At 35.2% G+C, this 17,637-nt stretch overlaps 1 protein-coding gene across 1 annotated transcript; it reads left to right on the plus strand.

Moving 5' to 3' along the window:
- The first annotated feature begins 334 nt into the window (after nt 1-334).
- On the plus strand, nt 335-16,333 carry LOC135157797 (growth arrest-specific protein 2-like). The gene is made up of 7 exons (XM_064114720.1): nt 335-1,774; nt 4,860-5,031; nt 6,116-6,240; nt 7,256-7,397; nt 9,319-9,491; nt 13,232-13,324; nt 14,822-16,333. The coding sequence occupies exons 2-7, from the start codon at nt 4,911-4,913 to the stop codon at nt 15,026-15,028; spliced, it is 861 nt and encodes a 286-aa protein (XP_063970790.1). The 5' UTR covers nt 335-1,774; nt 4,860-4,910; the 3' UTR covers nt 15,029-16,333.
- The last annotated feature ends 1,304 nt before the right edge of the window (nt 16,334-17,637 follow it).

Here is a 17,637-nt window from a genome sequence, read left to right on the forward strand (position 1 = left end):
TGCAAAGAGGAAATGATTAAAATATTTGTGGCCGTACTATTATTCCAAATATGTAAATTCCCTCAGAATGATACCATAGACCCTAAAGGAATAATTTCAAGGTGAATAATATGAAATTTGATCGAGATCTTCTCATGCACCAGTCGATAACGTAGCAGACGTGTTATTATGACATATTTATCCGCGTGTGACGCGGCTCTTGCAAAAAAACACAGTTGGTTGCGGAATTGCTTTGTGCCGACCGGCCGCCCGCTCCGGCGCATGCAGCTAGCTGTCGAGCTACCGTACCGCATACCTTTCTTGTTGTCTTCAACCATAGATATGTATACTAATTACTATAATATCCCTCTGTCTTCAACTCACTTGCGAATTGCGTTTGTATGTGTGACGGTGACCCCTAGCGTAATTAAATATAGAAAACAACTCAGAAGGCCGAGAAAGAATAATACGTTTGGTTCAAGATTGTTCTGTGGAATGAGCTATGAGTGGAAATGATCCAGAGGATATAAAAGTGGAGTCAAAGACAAAAGAAAAGAAGAAAAACGCCAGGGGATCGCTGCACGGCCATGTACTAAGTCGACGTACCAGACATAACAGTACACTCAATGCCTAGGCCTGGGTGTTGTGTCTACTCTTTATTATGCGTTCAGCGCGCGCTGAGCGAGAGCTGAGCTAGCCGCCGGAATTACTTTCCAGCTATTCACTTGATTGAACATCGTGATAAAATAAATGAGAAATAGTGAAAATATCATTCAATAACTCACTGTTTGCTATCTTACATCATGATTGAAGAGTTCATGATGGTTATTCATACTGTTTTTTATACAGGGAAAGTAAAGATTTGTACATATCAGTCCTATTTGTTTGATTTGAGTTGCTTTGAAAAAAAATTGTAAAATATCTTTCTCTCTCTGCATAGCATTTCTGTATGACATTCAGGCACCTCTTATACTAAATTCCCCCCGGTGACGTCACACTCCGAGTGGCTTTTCTGTACACTCGTCTCTCGGGCTCTGACAGGTGGCTAATTTCATAGACTTTCAAAGCAAAATATCGAGAAGGCAGAGGATTTTTGTGACATGCTATCTGTTTGAACAACTTATATATACTATATATTGTGTGTAGAACCTATATTTATGGAAACTCACCCCCTTCTTAATTCAACTTTAAAATGTCATAACTTTCCTATTTTACATCCGATTTTGATGAAATTTTCAGTGTTATGCTTGTTGGATTTTTCTCTTATTATTCAAATCAACTTTTTGTTGGGGTGGACTTGTCCTTTAAGGGTATGGTTTCACACGCCAATACTTGTTAAGGGGTGCATTTTCAGAAAATGGAAAATACGTATTTAGGTAGACCAAAAGCTTCGGTCTCTGTTATGTTGGTTGTTCAGCTGAACTCCGTTGGTATGAGGAGAAATTTAAAAAAAAAATGTTAAAAAACTCCTCGAAACAGACGGCTGCCAGCTGTCTAGTGTTTAGGGTGCTTTTCGAGACCCCATGGTCGCGCATGATATCCACTCGTCAATGGAAGTGCCCCCCCCCCCCCGGGGCGATGACAAAGTAATTTTGAGAATTTGACAATATTTTTAGGACCCCAAAAATTTGAGCCTTATTTGATGTGTAAATCGGAAAGCTGATGACGACCTCTACGTTCCTTGTTGTTTGTTGTGATGTGATACTATACTATATATATACCGTGCATGCTGAGCTGATCTGAGTCTTCGAAGAGTTTTTCGCGATCCGAGCCGAGAGTCAAGTCAAAAGAACATGTAAGTTAGGTAGTAAACTCGTATTCATGGTATTTATCTTATTTGACTGTAGATAATACTCATATGATGCTAGTTGTGAGGTGTATAAGACATATTATGATTTAAGAACTTTAATATTTCCTTCAATAAAAAGTAAAAATTAGTAGTCGCACCACTCACGCCTCATCACGGAAACTCGCTCGGGATCGGCCGAGGCTGGACTGCGCTGCTGCTGCGTTGGGTTGCCGCTCAGATCGGCTCCTCCGTCGCGTCGGCTACGACGTACATGCGCATGCTAGGAATTGGGAGACCTGTTGCGTGAACTAACTGTTAGATTCAACTTGATCGTGCGAATCTTGGGCTTACTTCAGAATCATCGGCCTTTGTATTTCTCAAATCATTATCGTGGGCTTACTTGTAATGACCAAACAACATGATCTTCAAAGTTCAACGTTAACCCTCAAAGACAAAGTCAACTCAAAGGCTCAAAAGACTCAGTTAATAAAGGCAGCCGGGCTGATTCAGCTCCCATTTAACTTTTAAAAAAGGTTTCACAAAAAAGAAGCTTCAGTCTCTTAGAAAATCAGTGAGTGGAGCCAATGCTGGAGTTCAGCGGAACAACATTTATTCTGCTGCACTCTGACTCTGTTGCTCCACTCACCGATTTTCTAACTCGATCTGTATACAGGGACTCCATCATCCATTGCCATTTTATATGTTTATGTATTAAGTTCGGATAAACCAAGGAAGTGGGAGTTGCGCGACAGCCGAAGTAAGGCACTGTTTTTTCCCTTTTAAGTTTATTTTTTTTTTATTTTGGTGCTTTTCAGGCCAAAACGGAATCTTTATTTTGGTCCAGTTCTTTTTTATATATTTTTTAATCAAATAAAGACAAAAATCAATGAGCCCGGGGGATTTTGCATTGTTATGGTGGCTGCACGATAGCGAGCCTTCTGTGTACGAGGAGAAAAAAAAATAATGTTAAAAAACTGCTGTCTTTAGTTTAGTTTAACTTTAGATCAAATAATATCCAGTGATAATGTCATGAATCGATTGACACTTCCATTGACAGGTGGATACCATGTGTGAGTGTGACCAAAATAAAAACTCATAAAAAAGGATCTCGTTTTCAAGATAGGGCACGTTACGTAGGTAACGTAATAAGGGTGTCAAAAGCACTGAAATAATGAAAAAAGGGTACATATTTCACTCGAAAACTATGTTTTTACCTACGGTCCTTTTGCGCGGGTATAAAAAGGCTAAAATTATGGATGTAGATTTTGCCCCAACACTAGTCTAGATTACATGTAGATTCCGATTTGAGCGAGGTGGGTGGGGTGGTACTAAACAAAGTGAAAGTAAAGGTAAAGCCGATGTCCATGATCACATCCATGACATAACAAGATATTGTGTACTTGATTAGGGGTTCAATTCAGGAAATACTTGTCAAGGGTACCGTTTTGTTAGTAATAGACTCTACTTGTTAAGGGTAGGGTTTTACATGCCAATACTTGTTAAAGGGATACTCCGGGCTGAAGATATTTATACATGTATCTCAAGAAATAGGCCTAGAGTAAAATTCACAGAGCAAAATGCTGAAAATTTGATAAAAATTGGATATTAAACAAATAAAGCTATTGAATTTCAAAGATAATATGCATTATTCCGGTGAAACAGTTCTAGGCATGTCTTCATGATATTCGATCATTAGGTGGGCTGTTGATGTCATATCCCCACTTGTTCTTTTGTATTTCATTATATGAAATTAGGTTTATTCAAAATTATCCTACATCAAGAATTTTGTATTGACAACTGATTAAGTGCAAATTATTTGCTGCAACTTATTTCATAAAAATGGAGACACATTATTTTCACATTTATGAAAAAATGAAACAATTATGATTTCATGTAATAACATAAGAAAAAGGAAAGTGGGGATGTGACATCATCAGCCCACCTAATGCATATTCATAAAGACAAGACATGCCTAGAACTGTTTCTATGGAATAATGCAAATAGTTGAAATTCAATAACTTTGTTACTTGTTATCCGATTTTGATGAAATTTTCAGCATTTTGCTAAGTGAATTTTACTCTATTGATTTAGCTATAAATATTTTCAACCCGGAGTATCCCTTTAAGGGGTGCATTTTCAGAACATGGAAAATACTTGTTTAGGGTGCTTTTCGAAACTCCATGGTCACACATGGTATCCACTCGTCAATGGAAGTGGCCCCCCCCCCCCCCCCCCCCCCCCGGGACTCTATAAAGTCACGGAAGAAGAGGATGGTGGCTCTGCCTCTGGACTGAAGAGAAGTATGGTTGATCAATCACACGACTTCAGTCATGAATGAAGTTTACGATTTTTTGTTGCAAACTTTGCTATTTTCATTTCATTGCAAAGTTTGTACTTGTTAGTCTTGAACTTCTTGAAGTTTGTAATTTTCGTAAACTCATGATTTTCATTGAAATTGCAGAGTTTGCAACTTTTTTGCACACTTTATATTAGTTCCAAAAAAAAACCTGGTTTTGTTTTGATTGGTTATTTTATGTCCTTCATTCTTCATTTATTTTCCTCCTTTTTCATCATTTTTTTTTTTTTTTACTTTTTCCCTTTTTACACTCTAACTTTGATATTCAATAGTGCCATTTCATGGTCTTTTTCCTTTATTCTATAAAGGAATAATTTATATTATTTGGAAAATAAAGTTAAAGAATGAAGTAACCATGGTTATAAATACAAAAGTTATTATACATTGTAAATCTTCTGATCTTTCAATGATTATTCAGTAGAATTGGCTATGAATAGACCCAAAATGTTATTTATTTTTGGCTGCCATTTTTTTTCTCAATTTCCCGAATTTGGGGACGCGGTTTAATCATGGCCGTGGTTTATTTTCCGGAAAATACAGTATTTTCTTTGTTTTTAATGTTCATGTAGTTTCTTTATAATGTTTAAATCTGACTCTAGATCTATTCATAATTTTCAAGTGTATTCTAGATATTTTTGGTAAAAAATACATTCTTCCTTTTTTTGTGTGGATAAAGTATTTAATAGATTGTGACATCAGTACTGTTTGATTACTTTTGTTCCATTGGTATTTCAGATTGTAAGCAGAGCATTCAATGACAATCAGAAAGACTGATGGTAGCATAAAATGGCTACTGAGAGTGGAACAGGTGATTCCTTATCTTATTCTAAGGAGATCAACAAGAGTGCACAGGAAAGTTTAATACCACTCACAGAAGACTTGGCAGAATGGCTCTCCAGGGTTTTGGGTAAGTCAGATAAGAGAGGAATCTGGAGAAATGAAGTCATTCTAGTAAAATCTATGGCCCATATTCTGAACTCGGATTTAAATTAAACCCTGGATTAAAGTTGTGGTTTAACTATGGAGAGCCAAAGATTGGAGCACAAATCCCTAACAGTGCACATTCAATTTATTAACTCATAATGACACCCAAATTGTTCATAATTGTCTGGGAATGATAATTGAATAATTTTTCTTCATTATGAAAGCAATAGGAAACAAAATAATAAACATAAGAAATATACAATGCAAACAGAATTTATGAACTTTTGGCTTCCCATAATTTTAGCACAGAGTTAGACTGTGGTCTACGTTAAACCTCACTTCAGAATACAGGCCTATATCTATAGCTAAAATTACATTTTGGGTATCATTTTAACTTCTAACATTACAAAAGGGTACTAGTGCCTCTTTTCAGGTGTTGGTTTTTTTTCTCTCAAAATTTGAAGTATGAATACAGGTCTATAGATATTTAGCCAGGCCTTTGGATTTTGATACTTTTTTTAGGACAAGATATAGATTCTACTGATCACTTTTTTATTACAGCACACGTGTAGAAAAGCAAAAGGCACAAAAATATCTAAGACCAGTGAAAAGGCATTAAGACCAATCACTTAACCTTTATAGATGGGGCCTACTGCTTTTGGTACTTTTCTTTTTATTTTCTTCAAATTGTCCCTTTTAACACTTCTAAAAATGTACATGTATATATCCGATATCAGAAAGCTATGTACATGTAGTCTATTCAAAGATCATATCTGGAAATATTCAGCCAATTTCATACTATGGAAGTGGTTTTATGTAAAAAAAAAATCTTAAAAAATATGAGGATTCTTTTACTTTCAAACAAAGAACAGTTATTTTGTATGCTGTTGGTGATAAACAGCAAGTTCAACATAGCCTTGGCTATATACCAATAAAGCATATTAGGATTTCCATGAAATTTGAACATTCCGAATGACAAAGTTTTCATCAAGATAATATCCAATATTACTGCCACAGGTTTGTCCACTACATTGTTCAATCATGTGATAATGTTTTTAATCTTTCAGATGTCAGTGTTGAAGTTGACACTTTGATGGATTCATTAGACAATGGTGTATTGCTTTGTAAACTTGCTCAGTTAATACAACGGAAAGCCATAGAATGCCAAAGGACAGGACATAAAATCAAAGATGTAAGTTTGACAAAAGGTTGATAAATTTTGCTAAATTAGTGAAGATCTACAGTTCTACATACATGTAAATAATGATAATAAAAATGGACAACATCAGGTAGCCACTACAGAACTTTCCAAAAACTGTTCTACCCTGATTGGGCCCTGCTCAATATTATGACATTATTATTACGCTTGCTTTAGCTGAACTGCTTAGGCATTCATGCATCCAAGGAATTCCGTTCTCTTGGGTATCCATTTCCTTGACCTGGATGGAGATTGGCAAATTTAGATAAATGTCTTTCCAATAGGCGTGATTGCGTTGATGGGATTCGAATCCGAAAAAATTCGCTTTAATCTCCGTAGCCCATTTCCCATTTTGAGTAATTTCCAGTAAGGCTCTATGCATTTCATCTGATATTTACTTGGGCTATAGCAGACCTTGCCTGGTCTTCAAACAATGAACTTTTTATAAACTTAAGTTTTATTTTGACAAAGTGAAAAAAACAAGAAGACAAAGTGGAAAACTGGATTAATAGCCTAAATTATGTTTTAATAGACGTAGCGGGTATTAGACAGAGTGGAACATAGGTGAGTTTACTATCCTAGAAGTTCATATAGACCAACTCAAGTAAACATAAACCTTCATTTCAACCAGAAAGTCAACAAATGTGGAGCGTTGTGGCCCAGTGGATTAGTCTTCGGACTTTGAAACAGAGGGTCGTGGGTTCGAATCCCAGCCATGACGTAATTTCCTTCAGCAAGAAACTGATCCACAGTGTGCTGCACTCAACCCAGGTGAGGTAAATGGGTACCGGTAGGAAGTAATTCCTTAAAAAGCTGTGTGCGCTATGAACGCCTAGCTTAGCCGGGTAATATAGGAGCGCCTTGAGCACCTAACAAGGTGGATATGTGCGCAATATAAATACCCTATATTAAATCAATTCAATGAAATTATTGTTGGGGATACCAAGAAGCAAAAATAATATTTTTTTTTAATTAAAGATAATCATTTTCTGTCCTTGTTATTTCACAGAATGTACCACAACATAAAATCAAATGTCGAGAGAACGCCACATCCGAGTCTTTCTTTGCTCGTGACAACATTGCTACATTTCTTTCTTGGTGCCGGGAACTAGGATTAGAAGATACCTGTCTCTTTGAGACTGATGGGCTCGGTAAGAAAAGAATGTGCATATATGCAGTGTGACCTACCCCAAAAAGGAAACATAGGGCCCTGTTGCATATATATCAAAAAGTAACTTTTATGGTAACTTTGCCATCCAATTGAAATTACTATCATGATTAGAAAGTCAAAAGGGGCCTAAGCTTTCGATCCTAGCAGAATCTTCGTCGGAGGCAAAATGACAAACATATAAAGTGGAACAACCATAATATAGACCACAAACAAGCTACAGCAACACTAAAAACAAGGAGACAAAAGGGGCATTAGTGAGTAGAGAAGACCAATCAGGTTAGTGAAGGGGATGAAAGAAAAGGAGTAGGCAGACACAAAGGGAAGTTAGTGTAAGTAAGGCCAAGAGGGATTAAGATAATGAGGCAGGCAACATCAAACAGGATCTGGAACAAAACAGTGATAGAGGGATGAATAACTAGAGAATTAGTGAGAGGTGGGTCAAACAGGTTACAAAGAAAGGCATAATAAACTGGTGCATAAGAGTGGGGGAAAAAAGGAAAAGAATGGGGAACAACTGATAATGTGCAAAAGACATATAAGTATATATGATAAAGCATTAAACAAACTAAGAGAAGAGGGTAAGTGTAAATATGTATCTATAAGTGATATGTATATAAATATATCCAAAAAAGAAATGTACTATCATGATTAACAGCTAATCAAAATCAAGGATTTCACATTCAGGGAAGTTACCATTGCATTTCAGCTCCTTGGCCAATCACTATAGAGCTTTATTATACATGGCTCTATTTTCAAATTCAAATTAAAACCAGTTTTTAAAGGCCTATTAATTGAAAATAAAGCAAGCAAATGATATCTTCTCATTGTTGTTCTCTATTCTGTTTTACATGTAACTTATCAGTAATTATGATAAATTGTTTCTGCTCTAAAAGCATCTTGCAAAATGCTATTTTTTCAAGTACAATTCCTTTTAAAAGAGCTTTATTGTATGTACAATTGTAGATAAGATTGCTGACAGCTGAAATATTGAATCATCATCATACAGAGTTTATGGATACTACCATTAATTGATTTCATTGTAGTTGGTAATTCGATTCACACCTCATGGCTAAATGTTGTGTGTGTGATTGTACAGTGTGTGTTTAATTGTGGAGGTAATGACCTTGTAGGAATTGATTTTATATAATAGTACATACATATATACACACAGATTCTTTCACCATTAACAAGATCATATAGAACCAGTTAACTCTTTCATTCCTGCAAGTCATAGTTGAAATACTTGCCAAAGGAATTCTTATTTATAATAGAAAAGCTACATGTAGAAGCAGTGTAATAATATTGGAGCATGCAGAGTATTGTATTGACCGAAATGAGTACTAAATATAAAGAACTAACTATTGTTATAATAATTATAATTATTATTGTCATTTGATATGATGATGATGGATGGTGATAATGATGATGATGGTGATGATTATGATGACGATGATTATTATTATGATTATGATTATGATTATGATTATGATTAGTAGTGGTGGTGGTAGTGGTAGTAGTAGTAGTAGTAGTAGTAGTAGTAGTGGTGGTGGTGGTGGTGGTGGTGGTGGTGGTGGTGGTGGTGGTGGTGGTGGTGGTAGTAGTAGTAGTAGTAATTAGTAGTAGTAGTAGTGTTATCATTATAATTATGCAGCTATGAATTTGAAGGTAATAGTTGAGCCATATTCAGACTGAGTCTTTCAATATCTCTTTCATTCCCCAATTCTTTCAGTGCTAATAGTAGTAGTAGTAGTAGTAGTAGTAGTAGTAGTAGTAGTAGTAGTAGTAGTAGTAGTAGTATTGTTGTTATCATTATAATTATGCAGCTATGAATTTGAAGGTAATAGTTGAGCCATATTCAGACTGAGGCTTTCAATATCTCTTTCATTCCCCAATTCTTTCAGTGCTAAGAAGATCCCCACAGAATGTGTTAGTATGTGTCTATGAACTGGCTAGGCTTGGCTCAAGACTTGGCATTGAACCTCCGGGATTACTCAAACTTGAAAAAGAGATTGAGAAAGAGGAGAGGAACCCTAGACCGGTCTCAGGAAGAAAGGTCTCGGCCTTAGATCAACAGGTAAGGTTTAGAGTCACTATAATTCTCGACTGGTAAACAACTTTCCAAGAAATGCTTGCACTCCTAATACTCCCATAACTCACAGGAAAAAACTGATACCGGTATGAAAAAGTGAATGATAAAATTGCAAAGTTTCAAACCAAGATATTTATTGCTTGATTGATTTTTTTTAAGCTGCAGTCAACAAACACTACTTTGATGTTGTTTGAAGGTTTGCATGGTGGTATGTACAATCGCTGATGTGGTTTACGGTACACCATGTGAAGTGTTATAGAAACAGTGGATAGAAGAAGAGAAGAAATGGATAGGCGAGAAAGTGGAGATTTGAGAGTAGAGTATTCTTTCTTGAAAGTAGTCCTGAAAAGGACTGTAAACCAGGAAAGATGATGAGTTGAGAACAGCTTGAGTAGTAGAGCTCATGAGGAGATGCTGGCTTGAGTCGGCGAGTAGAGATGATGATGAGTAGTAGAGAGACTCGACGTTTCGGGCAGGTTGACTGTCCGTCTTCAGTGAATACACTACTTTGTATTCAATTTTTCATGGGATCTCACACTTCTGTAGACTGACTGACTAGTGCTGAAGTTTTATGCTTAGCAGATTTTCTGCAGAAGGGGATAGAAAGCAGAAAGCACCATTAAAAAAATCAATGTGATCAAACTCTGAATATCAACCACTTTTAAGACCTTTATTTCTTTATCCAGGTCTACAGTATATATCAAAACTCTCACAAGATACTATATTTCAAACCTTAAATCAACCAAATAAAGCAATGGAAATAAGGGTAATGGGCAGGATTTCTTAATTTTCTTGCTATATTCTTTAGTTTAGTAATGTCATAATCCCATTTAGTGGGTGTGGCTATTTTGTTTTGTCTGTTCATATTGCAGACCTGCCAACCAGTACGTTTTAGCCGTAATTAGTACGTTTTTGCAACCAAAATACGGTAGTACGTTTTTTCTTTGAAAAATACGTTTTTTGTAAAAAAAAATAGAAATAAAATAATCTCTATATGTCTCTATTTCATAAAACGTGCACAAATATGGTTATTAGATCAATGTAATTTCAGGTAACTTGTTTTTTTTTTCAATCATTTTGTTCAAACCAGGTTGAAGATATATAAACATGTTTTAATGTTTTTTTTTTCATCTGCAAGAGCAGTGCGCATTTTAGCTTGCATGCAGCTTGAGCGCCGCGATGAGCGAGTGCACCAAGCATTTTATTATGAAATACACTTTTTTGGGGAAAAATACAGTTTTTTAATCACAAAATACAATTTTTTTATTCCCAGAGGTTGGCAGGTCTGATATTGTGGATTAACTTTCAAACTTTATATCTGACTTACCCAAAACCCTTGAGAGTCATTCTGCCAAGTCTTTTAAAATTCAATTCAAGTATTTATTCAGTTCAATTCAAGTATTTATTCAGTTCAATTCAAGTATTTATTCAATTCAATTCAATTCAAGTATTTATTCAGTTCAATTCAAGTATTTATTCAATTCAATTCAAGTATTTATTCAGTTCAATTCAAGTATTTATTCAGTTCAATTCAAGTATTTATTCAGTTCAATTCAAGTATTTATTCAATTCAATTCAAGTATTTATTCAGTTCAATTCAAGTATTTATTCAGTTCAATTCAAGTATTTATTCAGTTCAATTCAAGTATTTATTCAGTTCAATTCAAGTATTTATTCAATTCAATTCAAGTATTTATTCAGTTCAATTCAAGTATTTATTCAGTTCAATTCAAGTATTTATTCAATTCAATTCAAGTATTTATTCAATTCAATTCAAGTATTTATTCTATTCAATTCCAGTATTTATTCAGTTGAATTTATTTATTTTAAAAAATTCAAAATAGCAGCGCAACGGGATTATAAGATTACAGACCGCTCAATTCAAGAAAGAATAGTGAGAAACCTGCTCAGTAATCTTATTGCCATAGTCCTACTTGATTGATAATACATGAAATAATATTTCATTATATGAAACTCTAAAGCAATTTAGTTCTTAAACTGGTCAGACACAGGTGTAGACATGTCAGTTGCTATAACATTAAAGGACAAGTCCATTCCAACAAAAAAATTATTTGAATAAAAAAAGAAAAATCCAACAAGCATAACACTGAAAATTTCATCAAAATCGGATGTAAAATAAGAAAGTTATGACATTTTGAAGTTTCACTTAATTTCAAGAAACAGTTATCACATCCTGGCTGGTATGCAAATGAGGAGACTATGACGTCATCCACTCACTATTTCTTTTGTTTTTTATTACATGAAATATGAAATATTTCTCCTCATTGTCAAGTAATACAACGATTGATTCCTCCCTGAACATGTGGAATTACCATTGTTTAATACTATATGGTTCAGTCAAGTTGGTCCTTGTTGTGAAATCTATAAAAAAAATGAAATATTGTATTATTCAAACAATAAAAAACAAAAGAAATAGTGATGGACATCATTGACTGACTCACCTAGTTGTGCATTATCACTGTTTTGTGAAAAATAAGTGAAACTTTAAAATGTCATAACTTTCTTATTTTACATCCGATTTTGATGAAATTTTCAGCACTATGCTAGTTTGATTTTTCTCTATTTATTCAAGTCAGCATTTCCCTGGGGTGGAGCTAACTGCCTGAATTTTCCAGTTTTTAGATTTTGCTGTTAAAGGGGAATCCAGCCTTGGCCATAAAATGTTGTGTTGGGAAGGAGAAAAATAAATTAAACAGAATGGCGAAAGTTTGAAAGAAATCGGACAAGCAATAAGAAAGTTATAGCTGCTTTAAAATTGAGATCACTAATACTATGTAGATTTCAAATTGGCAACTGGGTAAGTAAATTATGACAAGGGCAAGGACAACTTTCCCATAGGCCATGTACTTTATTATCAGGGATTTGTGGTTTTCTCCTAAGTACCCATTCCCCTGGGGCAGCAATCTAAATATAATCCAGGTAGTATATTGTTTTATGTCCTCATGAAAGAAAAATATAATTTGAAATAAAACTTTTGGGAAAAATGACATTTTAGCCATAATATATATTGGAGTACATGGAAGAGTAGTCCTTGCCTTACATCACTATGACATCCCATATGCGGCCAATTTGAAGTCTCCATGGGTATAGTGATTACCAATATTTACAATTTTAAAAATTCATAAATTTCTTGTTGTTTGTCCAATATTGTTCAAACTTTCACCTATCAACTTGACTGATTTTTCTTTTTCTTATAAAAACAAGTTTTTATTTGGGTTGGATTCCCCTTTAAGTAAATTTTCTGCACAAATCATGTTATTTGGGTTGAAAGCGGAAAAATAAAAAATTTTGCCAAACTCTTAGCAATATATATTTTTTTTCCATACACTAGAAGTGATTTTCTTCTGGGCTTTTGATGAGGTAAGATTTAGAAAGCAAAAGAAAGCAGAATTTGGTGTTTTTAAAGCAGAAGAAAGCGGAATTTTGTGTTTTTGAAGCAGAAGAAAGCGGAATTTGGTGTTTTTAAAGCAGAAGAAAGCGGAATTTTACATCTAGACAGCAGAAAACTTTGGGCACTACATAAAGCCACCTTATCAATCTTTATTATGATATTACTCTATGGTTACAGTCAAACATGTTTGCAAGATATTTTTTTATTACTCAGTATATGTAACACAAGAATCATTTTGAAGGGGATTTATTTTCTTGTAATATGCATCTAAATTTGAATTAAATTCCCCTTTTTCCTCTTATTCTAATTTCAGGTTCAGAAGATCTCTAAACAGAAGAAAATAGTGGACATTCATCGAATATCAGAAGGAAAATACAATATTGGAGGAAAGATTGTATTAATAAGGGTAATAATAATAATAATAGTGAAATTTGAGAGAAAAAGTGGCTTGCACATTACCCATGGCTTGATCTACAAAACTAGAAAATTAAATTCTTGAAAAATCTGACAACTTATTGATTATTCTAAGCTATGCATCGAATGAAAGTTTGCTCCAATTAACTAAATAAATCCCCAATGGCTGATTTTTCATTCAAAGTCTCTTTATAGGAATGTGAGAAAATATGAGTGAGAAAATATTTTGTATCTTAATCTTTTTATTTTTTCGTTTTTGTCTCACCTGCATAGCAGAGTGAGACTATAGGCGCCGCTTTTCCGGCGGCGGCGTCAACACCAAATCTTAACCAAAGGTTAAGTTTTTTAAATGACAGCATTACTTAAAAAGTATATGGACCTAGTTCATGAAACTTGGCCATAAAGTTAATCAAGTATTACTAAACATCCTGCCTGAGTTTCAGGTCATATGACCAAGGTCAAAGTTCATTTATGGTCAATGAACTTAGACCATGTTGGGGGAATCAACATCAAAATCTTAACCTAAGGTTAAGTTTTAAAAATGTCATCATAACTTAGAAAATATATGGACCTAGTTCATGAAATTTGGACATAAGGTTAATCAAGTATTACTGAATATCCTGCCTGAGTTCGAGTCACATGACCAAGGTCAAAGGTCATTCAGGGTCAATGAACTTTGGTCAAATTGAGGGTATCTGTTAAATTACCATCATAACTTCGAAGGTTTATGGATCTGATTCATGAAACTTGGACATAAGAGTAATCAAGTATCACTGAACATCCTGTGTGAGTTTCAGGTCACATGATCAAGGTCAAAGGTCATATAAGGTCAATGAACTTTGGCCAAGTTTGGGGTATTTGTTGAATTACCATCATAACTTTGAAAGTTGATTGGTCTAGTTCATACAACTTGGACATAAGAGTAATCAAGTATCACTGAACATCCTGTGCGAATTTCAGGTCACATGACAAAGGTCAATGAACTTTGTCCATTTTTTGGGGTATCTGTTGAATTACCATCTTAACTTTCAAAGTTTACGGACCTGATTCATGAAACTTGGACATAAGAGTAATCAAGTATCATTGAACATCTCTTGCGAGTTTCAGGTGACATGACCAAAGTCAAAGGTCATTGAACTTTGGCTATTTTAGAGGTAATTATTAGAATGCTATCATAACTTTCAAAGTTTATAGATATAGTTTATAAAATGTGGATATAGGGGTAATCAAGTATCACTGACAAGTTTTAGGTTGCATGATCAAGGTCCAATGTCATTTATTGTCAATGAACGTAGTACCTCATATGAATGGTGTTTTTTTTTAATAATTATTTTATAGTAGTTTTCAAAGTCAGCACTGCTGCTATATTGAATCGCGTGATGCAGGTGAGACTGCCAGAGGCGCTCCACTTGTTGTGTAAATGTCTGATGTATGCGCTTGTATTTTGACCTGTCTGATTTTCATGATATATTTTTTTTATTGATATTAGATGCTGAGAGGTCGTCATGTGATGGTTCGTGTTGGAGGCGGATGGGAGACGTTGGAATCTTACCTTGATAAACACATAGTGACTTCCATGAAGCGAGTCGGTCGAGCTGTAGATCTAGACTCGGGTGAAACTATACAGGATGATTACTTTGTGATGAATGCCAAATATAAGAGCCATAGTAATGTCAACAACAATGGAAGGACATAGCCCTCACTGAACTTTCGAAAGTTGTTGCTTTTTACATGCTTTAAAATAGTATTGATACAAAGTGGCGATGCAGTGCAGTCAAGGGTATTTACAATATGCAACAAAGACAAGCATTAATTGCTTAGGTCGAGTGGTTTGAATAGCATTGTGGATGCCCAGGATGCCTGCACTAACATCGCAAATTAAAACTGTGCATTACTTGTTTTATAAAATGGGTCAGCGGTATGAATATATGGTTGGGAATTCTCTAAAAACTACTCCAAATTTCATCATATTGCACAGACAATGTACCCAAAATTCTTAGGGTGACGTGGCGGAGAGGTCTAAGGCGCCTGGCTGACATTTGATCCCCGACCACGGCACCTGTGCCCGTGAGCAAGGCGAACAGTGCTCTTTTATCCTACATTTAAATAGATGGAAATGCTATATTCATTTTTGGTAACTAGGTGTGCACTTGAGTTAAAAGAAAAAAAAATTGCTTAGTGCTGCACCCCCCAAAATTGTATTTTGCCATTCAGAACATTGCTTTACTAATACAACTAAAGTTATTAGACAAACTTATTCTTTCTATTATTTGAAAGGTGTATTTAAAAGAGTAGCTATTTATGACTCAAGTCCATGAGAGACCAGACAGAGTGTTTGTCATTTCAATCTGGCTATATAGGATCTTGTCAACTAAATCCCGTCCTTGAAAAATGATGAAGAATTGTATTCATTCTGCTATTGCTGCTGTCCAATGGAGACCTCTTTTAATTTGCAGTGTGCCTTCATATATTGCCTTTTGTTCAGACATACAAAGATATATGACCAATACAATCCAATGAGCTTTCATTTCACTCTTTCAGGTATTTTCCCTCTTTTCTTTACGTTTGGATCTTTCCTTGTTGAAATCTAAGTTTCAGTATGTTCTATATCTAAAACCTTGAATCAAAGAAAATATTAAGTGTTTGTCAAGCCCAGCCAATGATGATGATGAAGATGATAATGATGTTTGGATTTAGAAATTATACATCATTAAGGCATACATGCGCTCGGTACAGTACCTGTAGAGTATAACATTTCTAATCAGGGTTCCCAGCCCGTCGGGGAAATCAGGAAAAATTATTTTACATTTTTCCAGTCAGGGAAAAATCAGGGAATTTGATTTAAAAAATACCTCAAATCCGGGGAAAATGCCTCAAACGAGGGAAAGATCTAGGAATTTTTATCGGCCTAATCCGCCCAAAAGTTGAAAGTACGGTAGTCAGCAAGGGCGGAAATCTCTCCCCAAAGGTAGGGGACCAGGGGCTGGAAAATTTGACAAGCAAAGAAAAAAAAAAAAAAAGGTTATCACCCAATAAGTAAGGTCATCTCATCCAAAATACATGTTTTATTTGGATTTTGAATAGTTCTTTCCATCATAAAAGACCAAAAATAGTAGGGGGGACATTTGATATTGTGTCCCCCCTACTATTTTGGGTAGGGGGGATGCGTCCCCCCTGGGATTTCCGCCCTTGGTAGTCAGTCAGACTCAGATATATTTTGTTGCATACAAAAACAGCATCCATTGATGACTGGTTAAATGGTGGTTTTTTAGTGTGTACTTATTAGTTTTACAATATTGTTTTTGTACTGAAAATACTTTTGATTCACTGCAACAACTTAGCAAACATGCGAAACTGGGAATGGGTCTGAATAATTATCAGGGAATTTTTAAACTTCATCAGAGAAAAATCATGGAATTTGGTTTCTTGAAAAGCTGGGAACCCTGCTAATGCTTGGACTGTTTCAAGGAACATGTGTGTGTGTGTGTTATACCCTTGCAAAGTGATGTGTATTATAATAACACCTCGACTTATCAACAGAACTAGTCGTCACCAGTCATTAGCAAATTTTCTTCTCAGCTAATCTCTGGTCATGTGATAGATATCAGCCTATCGTTTAATCAGGATCCATATCACCATTTTATAGCAACTTTTATATTTGGGTGGGACGTTATGGTCTAGTGGTTAAGACTCTCGTCTTTCAACCTGAAGGACGTGGGTTCGATTCCAAGCCATGGCGTGTTTTCCTTCAGCAAGAAATTTACCCACATTGTGCTGCACTCAACGCAGGTGAGGTAAATGGCTACCGGCAGGAAATAATTCCACAAAAAGCTGTGCGCATCAAAATCGGTAGACTAGCTTAGCCGGGGTAATATAGGAGCCCCTTGAGCACCTAACAAGGTGGATACATGCGCTATACAAATCCTATATTATTATTATTTATTTATATACCATCTCTTATAGTATTCATACGCTGTACGTTGGACCACATGATACTCTGTCTACAAGTGTATATATGCAATGTATATCAAATTAAGTAAATGTGGACTGTTGATTTTCATTGTGACATCATCTGAAATAATTCTGTTGAGAATATGCATTCCATCCTGAGTGCGAGGGAGTGTAGTGCCAAGATACCTACTTGCAATTCATTGCAAATATTATTTACAAATTTGTGATTGATACATAGAATTGAACTGAGTAATTAAATTGTTTTGGAATTAGGAAATTGTTCACTGATTGTAGGCTCGTGAGTGATCGTAAGATTTGATAGATTGTTGGACCTTCTATTAAAGCACACTCTAT

The sequence above is a fragment of the Lytechinus pictus genome, unplaced genomic scaffold (assembly GCF_037042905.1).
Source record: "Lytechinus pictus isolate F3 Inbred unplaced genomic scaffold, Lp3.0 scaffold_20, whole genome shotgun sequence".
Taxonomy (NCBI): Eukaryota; Metazoa; Echinodermata; class Echinoidea; order Temnopleuroida; family Toxopneustidae; genus Lytechinus; species Lytechinus pictus.